Source organism: Mirounga leonina, unplaced genomic scaffold (genome assembly GCF_011800145.1).
Source record: "Mirounga leonina isolate KUSES-001 unplaced genomic scaffold, KU_Mleo_1.0 Mir_151, whole genome shotgun sequence".
Taxonomy (NCBI): domain Eukaryota; kingdom Metazoa; phylum Chordata; class Mammalia; order Carnivora; family Phocidae; genus Mirounga; species Mirounga leonina.
Window position 1 is genome coordinate 104,870,326 of NW_023270377.1, and position 15,431 is coordinate 104,885,756.

The 15,431-nt window shown below is 39.1% G+C and overlaps 1 protein-coding gene across 1 annotated transcript in view; it reads left to right on the plus strand.

Annotated features, from left to right (window-relative positions):
• Positions 1–15,431, plus strand: part of CNTNAP5 (contactin associated protein family member 5) — a 632,291-nt gene that overhangs the window by 300,208 nt on the left and 316,652 nt on the right. The window contains exon 9 of the mRNA XM_035008223.1: positions 10,210–10,316. Within this exon, the coding sequence (XP_034864114.1) occupies positions 10,210–10,316 (107 nt within the window). The remainder of the gene's footprint in view (positions 1–10,209; positions 10,317–15,431) is intronic.

Consider the following 15,431-nt stretch of genomic DNA (forward strand, 5'->3'; position numbering starts at 1 on the left):
AGGCCTCCCTTCAGCCACTCTACCTTCTGGGGCCTGAGCAGACCCCATGGCCCCCAGCTGGTGCAGTGCAGCATTCCTCCTCATAGATGACACTAGCATGTTCTTATTCCCATGGATACACAGGGAAGGCAGAAGAAGATTGACATCAGGTCTCCCGGGTTAACCTGGAGCACAAAACTAGCAAATTGCTAGTGCAGTGTATTAAAATCTGATATAGGGGTGCCTGGGTGGCTCAATCCTTAAGCCTCTGACTTCAGCTCAGATCGTGATCTCAGAGTCCTGGGATTAAGCCCTGTGTCAGGCTCTGCACTCTGTGGGGAGTCTGCTTGAGATTCTCTCTCTCCCTCTCCCTCTGCCCCTCCCCTTTCTCTCTCAAATAAATAAATAAATCTGATACATAACACATTGGAAAACTATCATGTTTTAATTGAAAAAAAAAAATATATATATAAATATTTGCAAAAAGAGCCCAAGAACTAGAAAAGGGAAAAAAGAAATCTCCATAATTTGCAACCCCTCTGACCCATCTCTACAGGATGGTTCTTGAACGTGTATTCAACTGGACCCTCACTGGACTGTGAGGACCAACAGCTCTGGCACCTTCAGGGAACTTATAAATGCAGAACCTCAGTCTCTACCCCAGGTCTACTGTATCACATTTTAAACAAAATTGAAGAAGCACTGAGCCAGACAATAGGATTGGTCCCATTCCTAGCTGGATATGAGTGATGGTGTAAATTTTAAGAATAAGACCACTCTGGTAATCTGGAAAACTCTATTGTTTGCATTTCCTGATTAACTTTAACATAACAATTGAGATGTCATCTATATGATGCTAAACAAAATCATTCCACTGGAAGGCACACAAAACCCTTTACCTTATTGGTATGTAGTAGATAAACCCAGACCAAATTTCTCTCCCATAAAGTACAGAGCCTGTCTGTAAATTATGTGGTATGTTTCCATCCAATGAAGCACTTCTAGGCCATTGAGACAAATGGATTGATTAGGGAAATTCAATTTTGTCTTATTTCATCAAAATGATCCATATCAGTGATGCCTTGGTTGCTCAGTCGGGTGAGCATCTGTCTTTGGCTTGGGTCATGATCCTGGGGTCCTGGGATCAAGTCCGGTGTTGGGCTCCTTGCTTGGTGGGGAGCCTGCTTCTCCCTCTGCCTGCCGCTCTTCCTGCTTGTGCTCTCTCTCTCTCTGACAAATAAATAATTAAAAAAAAAATTATCCATATCAGGCTAATAGGGAATTCTCTTCTCTTGTGATTTTTTTTAAAACATTATTTTGTTATTTGGAGAAAAAGGACATGTATCTTTGTTTGTAAAGTAACCAGGTAGCAATGATTTGGTATTAGTTTCATGGTCTCAGTTTACTTCTCATATTAACAGTATTGGAATAGATAACACTGATATATTCTTGAATCACAACATCCTCTGCTTTGAAGAAATGGCATTTGAAAAGCACTAGTATCTCTTGGTCATAAACTTTAGGTTTGCAGATGAATGGAAAGCGGACCTTCCTGTTTTGCCATCAAAAGCCAGGGCAGGGAGGAGGCCTGCCTACTGTGGGTGCTGGGGTCTGTCTGGAAGCTGGGCAGTACTTTGGGATCACTGATGTGCACAGCAAATTCCTTTGACCACCATTGCTTTGCTGGGGATCTTCTCAGCAATGATTGACAATTGGCTCCCTGCTGTGAACTAGACCCTGGGAAATTTAGGAAACTGACTTCTGACACTTTTCTTTTTATTCACTTAATTCCTTAATGTCTGCATCTGCTGTAATTACAACAAATTTCAATTATAATGAAGGTCCAACTGGGCGGGGGGGGGGAGGGGGGTAAAATGGGATTATGGTAATTGTTAGAATGGAGAGGCATAGAAATAGGTTTCAAAAGCTTTCAGAGAAGCTATCTGACCAAAATAAGATCAATGCAGTTGGCTGCTAATTAAAGCAAACAGACAAAGGATCGCAACCTAGCTGATTTTTAGTGTATGAGCTTCATTAAAAGGCTTACATTAGTCAGCTTACATTTTGAGGACTATTGAAATGTTTTGTTCTTTTTGTCTCTAAGGAAAGCATATAGAAATTGAAACTGACCTTCAACTGTATAAAGAAGGGATGAGAATTCTTAAAAAGGGAAGTAACTCAATGGAGCATAAATACATGCAGACTCATTTATAGGTAACCATTTATCTGAACATTTGGGAATTTCAAAGGCCTGCCAATAGATGTCCTATTCATTTCAGTCTGTTATGGGGACTGAGGAAGAAGGAAATTTCATACTGAGGAAAAAAACATTTCTGTGGGTGTTTATAGAAATACACTGAGTGTTTTTTTTTAGGCTGATCTAAACAGATGACTTCCTCTAGCTGTGTTCAGGTTGGGGTTTTTTTGGGGGAGGTGTGCATGTGTCTAAGAGTGTGTGTGTTTAAATAACTGTAATAGAAGGATAGATACTCAGGGACACACAGTTAACCATTATGCTGAGTTTCTTAGACAAAAGACCCTTTCCTTTTAATTTTTACAAGAGACTTTTAAAATTACATGGATCAATAGAGGGTCATAATGAATGTGATCATTAGGAATGTATTATCAGGTGGGCTTTGTTCCAAGGAACAGAGGCCTCACCCACTGAATTTTATTTTCACAGTTTAGTGAGGGAGGTAGAAGGTAGTCAGTTAGACCTGGATTTGAGTGCCTGCTCTGCTCTAGCAGGTGACCTGGGAGCTCACTGAGCCTCTGTGGCTTTATGAAGAAAACAAGATTCATTCAACTGAACCACTTCTCTTGTCCAGCTGATCTCCTACCTGAGCTGAGAATGTCTTGGGACAGCCTGACTCGCTCTCCTTAGAGACCATTTCTTAAGTGAATGAGTTTCTCTTTGTTGTTGTCTAATGGCAAAATAAAATGTGAATGTAAGCCCATGTATATGTTTATTTCCAGTTTCATTATAAGGCCATGACCAACTCAGAAATAAATAAAGAGTGGGATGGTACTTTTATTCCCACATTTAACCACTATTAACAGATTACCAATTTGGACTATTTCCTTCTAGACCTTATTTTCTCTTTATAACAATGAGGGCAATAACAGCAGAAGCTACACATGATACTCTGCAATGTGCTTTCTGTACTTAATAGTTTATTACACATGTAGAACTTTCCAATATCCTTACATAGAGATGTAGGTATTCATTTTAATTTCCTCATAAATTGCCATAGTATGGAGGTGCATCGTTTCTTTAACCATTCCCAAAATAGTGGACTATGTTTCCATTTTTTAAGCTGTTGATGATTATAATAATTATATATATATATATATATATATATATATATATATATATATATATATCTTTTAAAAAAGATTTTATCTATTTATTGATTAGAGGGAGAGAGCATGAGTGGGGGGAGGAGCAGAGGGAGAGGGAGAGAAAGAATCCCCAGCAGACTCCACACTCAGTGTGAAGCTTGACACAGGGCTCAATCCCACGACCCGAGATCATGACCTCAGCCAAAATCAAGTGTTGGACGCTTAACTGACTGAGCCACCCAGGGGCCCCAGTAATTTTGCAAATATCTTTGTGCATGTAAGAAAAGTATTTCTGGGGCATTATTCCAAGAAGTGGAATTGCTAAGTCAAAGTACATACATATTCAACATTTTGGAAATGCCACTGCATAAGTGGCAATGGCCTTCACAAGTTACATGAACAGCAAGGAGTGTGACAGGGAAACACTGGAAAAGACTGTAGAGGAACAATGTGTAAAATAAGAAAAAATACTCTGAAAACATAAAGAAAATAAAAAAAACAACTATCCAGCATTGAAAAAAATAATGTAAATTAAAGGAGATAATGCTTTTTTCCCCTGACACTTGCAAATTAAGGAAAATAAAATAAAATCCAAAGATGGCTACTTTTAAAGAGAAAGATTCACCTCACAACTGTTTAGAGGAGATGAGGACATTTGGGAGGAGAATTTGGTTAACAGATTGAACCTAAAATCTATTGTTTTCAACCTTACCTTAGGAAGGTAAGGCTTAATACCCAAATAATCAGCCAACACATGTGTGATGAAAGTCTGGTATGCACAAAGGAGGATTTTTTTTTATACAGGTAAGATGGTTTGTAAGGTAATTTTTGTTTCAAAGAGTGATACTGAGTTTCTTAAAATTATGAACTCAAAATCTTGTGTTTTTTAAGGTTTTCTTTTTTACTGAATTTTACTTAAAAATTCAGTTTATAAAATCATATTCTATTAAGTCTAGCAAGTATTAGAACTCAGGTCTAAAAGCCCTTTGAATAATGTTTAATCCCATTTATGGATTTAGTTACTTAAATACCTTCAAATTTATTAAACTACATACATTAATAATATGATTTTTTACTTTCTAATTTGTACAATTTACTGCATTACAAGATAGAATGCCACAAATATTTCTAAAAGTTAAGTATCCAGAAAATGAACATTTAACTTGGTGAACTTAATTTATCTTAGATGTTCTACTAGGGAAGATTTTTAAGATCTAAATCAGTTATTCTTCACTTCTTAAATTGGAGTTCACAAAGCTTATATTAAATAGGCCAAATTCACTTAAAAACTACAAATACCAAAGAACTGTTAAAATTTTTTTTCAAAGTTTTATTATAATCTTGATACAAGAGAAAAGACCCATCTCAGGCCAATTCAAACATCCATTCTTGGGGTGCCTGGGTGGCTCAGATGGTTAGATGTGTGCCTTTGGCTCAGGTCATGATCTCCAGGTCCTGGGATCCAGCCCCGCATCAGGTTCCCAGCTCAGCGGGGAGTCTGCTTCTCCCTCTCCCACTGTCTCTCCCCCTGCTTGTGCTCTCTCTGTCTCTTTCTCTCTCTCTTAAATGAATTAATAAAACCTTTAAATATAAAAAAGATCCATTCTTGGCAGGAGCTGTTTTGAAGACATTTTTTTGTGTGTGGGGCGGGGGGGCTTTCAAAGATATTCCTTGTTAGACTGAATTTTAAAAAAATGAATTAATTACAATTACACTCTTTGACTTGTTACAAGACTGTTTAACTTAGGTTCCTTTTAAGGTTGGCCATCGACTGACATTTGTCTTTATCCTATTAAAGTCCATTATAAATATGCTTAAGCATTTTATCAAAGTCAAGAATACTAGTTTCTTCCCAGGAAGATGTAGATTACATCATACAGAAGTTTCTGGCTGAGATCAGCTTTGGGACCATTTTTCTCTTTCAGTACCTTATTCCTTCTTAACCCCCAAACATTAATTCTAAGGTTTTGATTATCATAAACTTTTAATACTGAATTCAGAAATTTGGAGGATTAAAAATTTTATGTCTAAAGAGGACACTGACTATGCTAAGTGATGGAGATATGAGCTTGATCCTTGTTGATGAGTGCTGTGTACATATGGGTGCATGGTCAAGGGCTCCAGGACATCCTGGTGGGCTGGACATGAAGCCCGTAGCCCTGCATTCAAAGGTCAGCTTTGAATCCTGAATTTATTTTCCATTTTGCTTAATAGACCTTGATTTGCTTCTTCATTTTTCTCTATTTGTAGAATTATACAATTATGAAGTTTATTTTAAACATTATGCCATCTATTTTTGGATCGGTTAAATAGCTTTGTCTAACTTGGGATAACTTATGTATTCTTTCTACCGAAAGCAGGCAGACTGGAAACAATCACATTAACTCATGGAAGCTTAAGAAATGTAAAGGAAGTCTCTGTCATCTGAAAAAAAAAAAAAAGATAAAAAGACAAAAGAAAAGAAATCAAAGCAAGAGTAGAGCAGGGACAAGGGCTATCTTAGCAGTAGCTTTTCTTGTTTTAAGAATTCAACAATTTGGTCATGAAAAGGGATTGAAAATAGAATCAAAATCTCTTTCCCCACTCTTCATCACTGAATTTATAGAATTTGCAGGATGAATTATATGTCATTATGCTAATTATATAATAAATATACCCTTTATTCTCTAGTTCAGGTGTATTTATTGCCAATTAACCCATTTGTCACTATCATTAATATCTCTTTAGCCACCAAAAATATCTTTAAAAGCTCCAACCTCACAGCTCCAAGTTTGCTAATGAGTTTCTGGAATAAGTAGGTAACTATGTGAAGCCCCCGTCCATCCCACTCTTTGCAGAAGTTGTGCCTTAATGCATGCTGAGAGTTCACTTTTAAGGAGGTGAATCATCTGGCATTTGGTAGAGTATGCATGGTGCTTGGGAATGCAGGCTTCAGTGACAGGTAGCATAGCTCATGTTCCTGGCTCTGTCACTTCATATTTGGGCAAGTTATTTACCCTCTTCTTGTCTTACTTTCTTCACTTATTAAACAGGGGAAATAAAACATTAAAGCAACATCTCAGATACAATTGTGAGTACATGTCAAAGTTTAATTTCAATATTTTGGTAAGAGGAAAGCCTTCAAGAAGGCAAACCTAGGTTGACTCTTGGTGGGTGTATTTTGTAGATTAGCCATAAGAACAATTTTTGGTTAAACATCATTAGGATAGTCACAAGGCTGGTTAAAGGTCATTGCATTTTGCAATATCTGGTCAAAGGTGACAATAATCAAGGTGAAGGAAAGTGTCCCGATCATGCTGAAGGCTTTCTTTCTTAAGCAGTGTGCATCTAGAGAAAGCACATCCATCCAGATCCAGCTGCATATGAAATAGCATTAGAATTTTAGGAGATAGGAGTTCAGGGTACTTATCTCCTAACAATTTGAATTGAGGGCCTTCCCCCTAAGATTGTGACAGGGATCTCACTCTTAATGAACTTTTCTTACTTTGGTAGCCCCTCCACTCTTCTCTTCCTGAGTCATGCCTGCAGTGCTCAGTTTATGCCAAGTAGGGAGAAAAAGAAACAAAGCACCAGTTTACAGAAACTGATTAAAGAATATGGAAATTATACTCCTAAAACTGCCCTTGTTAAATAAGCACATTGGGGTTATGCATCTTTTATTTTGAGTGTCAGCTTTACAGATGAGTTTTTCTAATCATAGTATGTATTGAACCAAAATGAACCAAGCTGGAAGCACCCATTCATTTTTTTCTTCTCATTTTAGGAATATTAGACTTTCCTTTACTGAAGCATTCTTTTTCTCTTTCAGAAATATATCATTTTTTTTAAGTAACCATAAGCAATGGATTTCTATCCTATACTCTCCTTGGTAAATTGAGTTTATTAACACTGCAATACAAAGTCTATGTGAGGCTTATTAAGGATGTGTTCAAAGTGCCCAGATATTTCTTACTGTTTTCCCCAAGGCCCCTCCTACAACATGCCCAACTGAATTTGGAAATCTTGAGTTTTAAAATATTTTAAAGTGTACAATAGAGGAGAAAACGTGTGTTTTCATTTATTTTTGTATTTATAGAATGCTGTTTTATAGAAGGTTAAGATTCTGTTAGTTGAAAATCACAGAATCCCGGCTTGAGCCAGCCCGAATGGAATGGTTTTTTTCTGGAAAGATCTCAGGTTATCTCACAGCATGTGATAGAGATTAAAACATCCAGCCCTCAGGAAGTTCAGGGGTGCAACCAAATCTTAGAACAACAGGAACCAGCCACACAAGTCCTGTAAGGACGCCCATCTGTCTTTTCTGCTGCATTCTGCACCCCACATTCTCTCTCTCTTTCTTTCTCTTTCATTGCATGCAAACTTTCTTCTTGTGGCTGAAAATGTGGCCCCTGAGAACTTCTGAGTTTTCTATTTTATAGCTTCAGCCATTAAAGAGAGTCCAACCTGAACCTTCTTGGTACTGAAACCAAGAGAACTATAGGTTAAATGCCTACCGACCTGGCTTTGTTCAACTTTCCATCTATATATTTTTTTAAGATTTATTTATTTGAGAGAGAAAGAGTGCGGGGAGGAGGGGCAGGGGAGAGAGAAAGTTTTCAGCAGAGCCCCCCCCCCCCCCGAGTGCGGAGCCCTACACTAGGCTTGATCTCAGGACCCTGAAATCAGGACCTGAACATAGAAACCAAGAGCTGGGTTCTCAACTGACTGCACCACCCAGGTGCTCCTCAGTTTTCCATCTTTAAAGCAATTAAGTTTATGTTGGGGAAGGAAGGGGAGCAAATAATAGTATAATTTGCCAATCGTGGAGTGTGTGTGAGTTTGTGTGTATGTGCGCGCGCGCGTGTGTGTGTGTGTGTGTGTTTGGTGTTGGGGGAAAGGGAGTGGAATGGAGTTGGATTGGGATAAAGACAGGAGTGTAAGAACTTGACAGTTCCATAGGGAAAATCAATCAAGAAAATGCACTGCAGGAGCAGCATAATTCAGAAGCAGGGAGGTGCTGGGATGTAAGTGAAGAAAGGTGTAGGGTGAGTGGGTTTTCAGGGGCTAGCCCCATAGGTTCTCTGTCAGGGCACACCCTGAGGCAGAGGTCCTTGCTTGGAATATGTAGATGAGGACCCTGATGCTTCTAGTTCCTGTAACTCCCCACAGCACAATGATAGTGGGGGACATGGACTTTGGTACATCTCAGTGACGAATCTGTTTCTTTCCCTTTCTACCAAGACCAAGAGCTGGGCATGGGAATCAAGAGGAAGGATAAAATCTGAATTACACAGAAAGTACCCCTTGTTTTTGTTTATGTATTGATTGGTTGGTTTCTGTGAACATGTTCCAAAGAAAATTTACTGGTCCTCCCCGCCCCGCTTCTGTTCTTTAAGCCATAGTTGGATACCATGGAGTTACCAATATGCTTTTCCCAAACATAAGCTCTGTCAGCACAATTGCATGTTTGCTGTGCTAAGCGGAAAATTTCTAATAATATGTCTGAACATATGCAGGAGTATTAGTTTCTGGGCTTTGAAACAATCATTGCTGGAGGGTTTCCTACCTATATAGGACATTTAGGATAAATCATCTTACTTTTGCTTGCCTCACATTCTCAGAGGCTACACAATGAACCCTTTTATTGAATTAGACCACTTCCATAGCTTCATTGCTCACACCTTCTCCCCTTTTAAATTCATGGGATTTTTTTCCCTTGTAAAGATTGTTTCAAGAATTGCAGTATTTATCACTGCTTTTACTCTTAATTTTATTCATTACAAGTATTGAGCACTTGCCAGGTTATTTTTTGGTCACAACAGTGCCTGCCATGTAAAGACTTTAAATCATTTATGTAAGAAGTAAGGAAAATTGCCTAAAGACACCGTGCAGCATATGGCTGAGCTGGGATTTGAACTCAGATATAAGTGACCCTAAAGCCCATGATCTCTGTCCAGAAGAAAGGAACATTGCCTTCACTCCCATTACATCAAGTGATGCTTGACATCTGTCCTTCCTTTCAGTTTTGTAATGTGTTTGGTTTGCTTTGTTGTGGCCGCGATTCATATTTTGAATTTTCACTTAATCCACTCTCAGTCTGTTATAATCATTTTTGCTAACCATTTGCGGTACCTTTATAATAGCCCATTAATTTTATGTACTACAACGTCCCTAAGAAATGATGATAATTAGCATACATAGTTTTTATATTTTGAAATATATGCTTAAGATAAAACCATTTAAGTGTGATTGCGAGGTCAAATTCTATGAATGCTTCAGAGCATTTTTAACGTGTGTGGTGAAAATATTTTTCAGAATAGTCATACCGTTTTTGTCATAAGTAGTAAAGGCCTCATTTTAAGGGTGGGTTGGAATTTTTTTGAAATAACAGAATTTCCTTGCATATTAAATGAGCAGGTACCATCTTTTCAAATTTCATGTGCAGTTTAAAATAGATTCCTGGCCATCATCCAAAAGAGAATCATGAGGACAGTGACCTCAATTATCTACCCCTTTTCACTTCCCTTTAAAAATGTAGAATCTTTCCAAGATATAAAAATTACAGTCTTTGTACATTTTGTTCTATAGTAAATGAAAAATCTTATAGATTCTGACCACTTCAAATTAACTTTAAGTCAATGGCAATTTGCCCCAGTGTTGAAATGCTTAACGTAATCACCTACATCAGCTCTGAGCCTTTCATTGCACAGTAGTGCTAGATGGACCCACCCCTTGTGGTAAAGCCATAGAATTATTTTGCTATTGCTCAAGTCTCACTTAGGTATAGACATATAGCAGACCGATTTCTACTATCCATTCATGCAGTTAGATATTAGACATTTTGGATTCTGTCCCTTCATTTCAACTGAGTTGGTTTATTTTGTTTGCTTTTGCTTTATCTTCCCCTAGGTGTTTGCCAAACTACTGTGAACATAGAGGAAGCTGCTCCCAGTCCTGGACTACCTTCTACTGTAACTGCAGTAACACGGGCTACACTGGTGCCACCTGCCATAACTGTGAGTAGTCATGATTTACCCACAGAATGGGCAAACATCCAGGAATACCAGTGTTAACCTCAGGATGCTTCAACATGGGGTGGGCACTTTTTGTTCACTCATTCTTTAGAGATTGTTATATATGCCCATCCCATGGTGGCCATGTGGGATAGATAGATGGATAGAAGCCGTATCCTCATGGAGTTTATGGCTTGCCGGGAACACAGACAGGAAATGGAATAAGTGTTGGAGGCAGGGGTGAGACAATGTGCGTTGGCCCACAAAAGAGAGCTACTAAGTCAAGTACATTGTCTAGATGGGCTCAGTTGTGCTGCTATAATAAATAATATAACATCTCCGTGGCCTAAGTAACCAGTGGTTGTGTCCTGCCTGTGTTACATGCTCATCTCCCATTGGCAGAGGCTCCTCTTCCACTTTGTCCTCATTCTAGGATGCTCACAAGTGCTCCATCACCTAGAAGGTTGCCATGGCAGAGAGAAGCACAAGGAAGTATGTGCTCACTGTTGAAAGTTTCTGCCTGGAAGTGTCAAACATCACTTCTACTCACATTCTGTTGGCCAAGTAGCATCACAAGGGCACACCTGGATTCAAGAGGAGAGGAAGTGCAGTCTTACCATGGGATCGAAGAGAACAGAACCAGCATATGGTGCTAAGTGCTGATGACTGCATGTCAGTATTAGGGAGGCTTCACATAGAAAGCCTGAGCAGATCTCTGGTAGGAATGCTGCAGAAAAGGAAAAGCAAAAGCAAACTGAATTTCTAAGTGGTTTCACATGGCTGGAGAGTGCCAACAATGAGGAGAAGTGGGAAGAGAAAAAGCAGGGAGTGAGGCAGGCTGGAATACACAAAGAGTAAGGGGTGATGAGTAAAAAATAAATGAATAGCACAAGCCCTGATTACTGTAATTTTATAGTCTCGTTGGGGTCACCAAACAAAAACACATGACAAAATAGAGGTTTGCCATTTAGAGAACTCTGTGTCAAACTGTGTGAAGTGAACTGTAAGTATAATTTAGAAAGACATAATCGAAGGTGCTGGCTATAGTTGTAGGAGATTTCATCGGAAATGTGAGCTGTGAAATTGACTTAGGGATAGGAGAAGGACCTGCTAGAAAAAATGTAAGAATAAAACCAAGGAGCTGCCGAAGACTACAGTGAGATCCATTCGTGGCAAAACTCACCAGGGCTTCTTAAGTTTCTGCTGTGGCTGGGATGGAACTTAGAGATTCAGAAAATGAATGGTAGATGTCAGCAGAGCTGAGATCAGACTCTGATCCAGGGTAGGCCTTGTCATCACTCTCGTCCCTGAAGACCTCTCAGCCATTCTGTGGCCTTTTTGTGCTTTACAAGACCAATTGACCAATGATGCCCACAGAGGTGTCTAATCCAATCAAAGACAACATAGCCCAAAGGTCATCATGGGATGAAGTTACTGCTGTTGGATGCCTATGGAAATGAAAAGCACCACTTAGCTTTATAATGAAGTATATTACTTACAATCTATAAGTGTTGAACCTAGTTCCAGAAATATCATCCTTAAACAGCCCAGAACAATGTATACATGCACAGACACATTGCATGATGCATATAGTACTGTCCAGATTGTCATGTCAGTGCTCTTGTAAGAAGCACAGTAGCAACGAGAATAGCCATCGATGTAATAGTGAGGACCTCGAAGGAGATTTAAGTCAAAGCTACCCAATTTTTGGCCAAATCACGTGACAACATGTCTATGATTTTTCAAGCTGATTCTGTTCACTTTCTCCTAAAGTAATTTAACACTAACTTGAGGAGTTCGTCTCTATGGATACTTCTCTCCTTTCATTGTCTCCATCCATCAAGGCTAAAAATAGAATATTTCCAGCTTCTTAAAAGAAGTGTGAAGTTGAAAATCAATGGAGGTGAGGTGCTGATTTTTAAAGGAATGCTATCAAAGCTGATGAGCAGGAGACTCAACATACAAAGTCTTAAAAAATACCATTCTGTTTTATAACACCTTCTGATTTCCCTTGCTGTGAAATTGCTCAGTGCCTATTACTGTAGGTCGCAATATTGTTAAACTCTTTCTTCCCTTCTGTGCACCCGACCAGGAGAAATCAGAGGTACTTGGGTGGCTCTGAGGTTTGGCAAACACACCTGGTATACCTATGTAATTCAGGAATTTGTCACCCTCTAACTCATTTCTCCCTTTTCCCCAGTTTGGTGAGGACCATTGTTTTGAATCAGGTTTGTAAATTGAATGAAACAAGGCATTCTTTTCTGACTACAAAAGGCACATGCCCCTGACATGGGACATAAGAGATGAGAGCTGCCATAGAATACCCTTGGGTAGGGGCGCCTGAGTGGCTCAGATGGTTAAGCTTCTGCCTTCGGCTCAGGTCATGACCCCAGGGTCCTGGAATCGAGCCCCACATCGGGCTCCTGGCTTGGGAGGGAGCCTGCTTCTTCCTCTCCCTCTGCCTCTCTCCCTGCTCATGCTCTCTCTCTCTCTGTATCTCTGTGTCTCAAAATGAATAAATAAAATCTTAAAAAAAAAAAAAAAGAATACCCTTGGGTAAAACAAAACAAGCAAGTTTGCAGCTCCACTTTTGTAGAAATGGCAATGTCCTTGGTGTGTTGGGGCATACTTCCTTGAAGCAGTCATCCATAGTCACAACACTAAATAAAGACTTCAGAATTATAAGACATTTATCATACTATTTAAGACTGATAATTTCTTGAGTATTCTTAGTCTTTTGTCTCTTCAAGCTCTTCAGGGTGTGTTTTATTTTTTCATTATGGGTGCTTTCAAGTGAATATGAACCAACAGTGCTGAGGCCAGATAGGATTAACTTCTTTCTGTCCAGTCTTTGTGGATAAGAGATGAATTTGGGTGAGGGGGATAGTATGATGGACTCTAAGAAATAGAAAAATGGGAATCCCCAAAGTCTCTAGGCAAAGAAGGTTGCTGTTAAAAGTAGATATATCATCATTCCATTTCATTTCTCTTTCCTCATTACCTGATGACAAAGAACTTGGGTGTACACGTTATGTTACTTTTCAAACACACATTACTCAAAACCACCTGTTCAAGAAAGAGGTGGTGAGTATGTGGACAATTCCTACCCAATTTGGCAGCCTCCTCATATGAGGAGGAAATGTGAGACTTTCACTTACCCCATAAACTGTCACTGAACACCATTATTTCAAGTCTTTATGTTGCTTTGGTTAGGAATTTGCTTCTCTATTTTGTATCCTATTCTCCAGAGGAATAACTGAAGGTATACCAATATTTGCAGTCCACCTAAGTCCTGTCAACCCAACCAATAATCAGAGCCTTCAGACGACCAGAGATAGTTACCATGGTTCTTGGTTTTATACAGTGTGCAAGTTTAGAATGTTGTGTAGTAAAAGCCAAAATTCTAAGTATTTAGGGTATATCCTACTCAAGATATACCATGAATCCAAGTTAATATTAAAAGGAAGAGGTTTTGATTATGGAACTTAATGCATACTTAATCTACAATGTAATGATAAAGTGAGATGGATATTACTATCTCCATTTTATAGATGAACACACTGAAGTGCAGAAAGGTTACATAACTTCCTCAAGGTCACATAGCTAGTGAAGCTGGACTTGAATGGGTGGAATCTGGCTACAATGCCAGAGTTAAGCCCTGTATCTTTGTTTTTTTTAATACTTATCTGTTAGGGGTACCTGGATGGCTCAGTGGATTAAGCACCCAACTCTGAATTTCTGCTCAGGTCTGATCTCAGTGTGGTGAGATTGAGCCCCGCATCAGGCTCTGCACTCAGCAGGGAGTCGGAGACTGATTGAAATTCCCTTCCTCTCCTTCTGCCCCTCCCCCTGCTTGTGTGGACACCCTGTCTCTAGGATAAATAAATATATATATATTAAAAAAATACTTATTTGTTTACTGGAGAGAGACACCACAAGTATGAGTTGGGGGAGGGGCAGAGGGAGAGAATCTTCAAGCAGACTCCATGCTCAGCTTGGAGCCTAACATGGGACTTGATCTCATGCACAGGAAATCATGACCTGAGCCAAAACCAAAAGTCGGAAGCCCAACCAACTGAGCCACCCAGGTGCCCCAAGCCCTGTATGTTATTTCCTTTCTCAAACAAGTAAGACATTTGCAAACCTCTCTATTGAACGTAGTGATGGGATATCCATGACTTCCTTCATATCGCTTGAGACACACGAGGATCGTGATACCGTAATTGAAAATCCAGTTCTAGAAGACCGAGAGATAAAGAAGGTTTTGTATTTTAGAATAATCATGCAATCATCATAGAAGAAAGTAGGATGAATTAGCCCTTGATAGATAGCTAAAATGAATATAAGAAATATGAAAGCTTATTGAAAACAGGCAAGATCCAAGACATGATGGAAGGAATATCTATGCTATATTTTGGACTGCTGCCTATGTTTCCCTGGCTCAAGAAAAGAAAAGTAATAGTTCTATTCATATATTCTCAAAGCCCAAATGATATTCCTATGAAGCACTTTCCCCTTGGGGAAATCTGAGCTCACTCCCCATTAGAACCAAAGCTTTTTATGTGCTATTGCAATATCTATAATTTATAAAACTGTTAGACATCCTTTTTTACCCAAACATTTGCATATTGAAATGGAAATTATTACTGACCCTCTTGATGAGTTCCAGATGAATAAAAAGTTTTTGTTTGTTTGTTTTGTTTTGTTTTTTAGGTGACTTATACATAAGATCATCTCCACAGTATTTTATTTCATCACTCAACAAGTACCTTTTGAAAGAACATATGGTGTCATAACTATGCATTTGATGATTCCTCTCCCATTGAGTGGACTCAATAAGTGATAGAAGTACTTACTTACCATCTTCTCTATGTATCCTATTGACTGGGATTGTCCTTGATCTTCTCGCTATGTCTGATGACATTCACATGGGCCCTTTACAGGATCTCTTCACCATTTCCCAGCCTGTGCTAATCCCTTTTTGCAGGGCAGCCTCTGACATCCTAACAATGCCTTTAAGCTTTTTGCAGTTGGGCAAGAGGATGTCAGCTTTCTTCCTCTCCCAAGCCTGATATAGTGCTTCTCTCATTGGGCAGTCAATAGTTGGGTATTGATTAG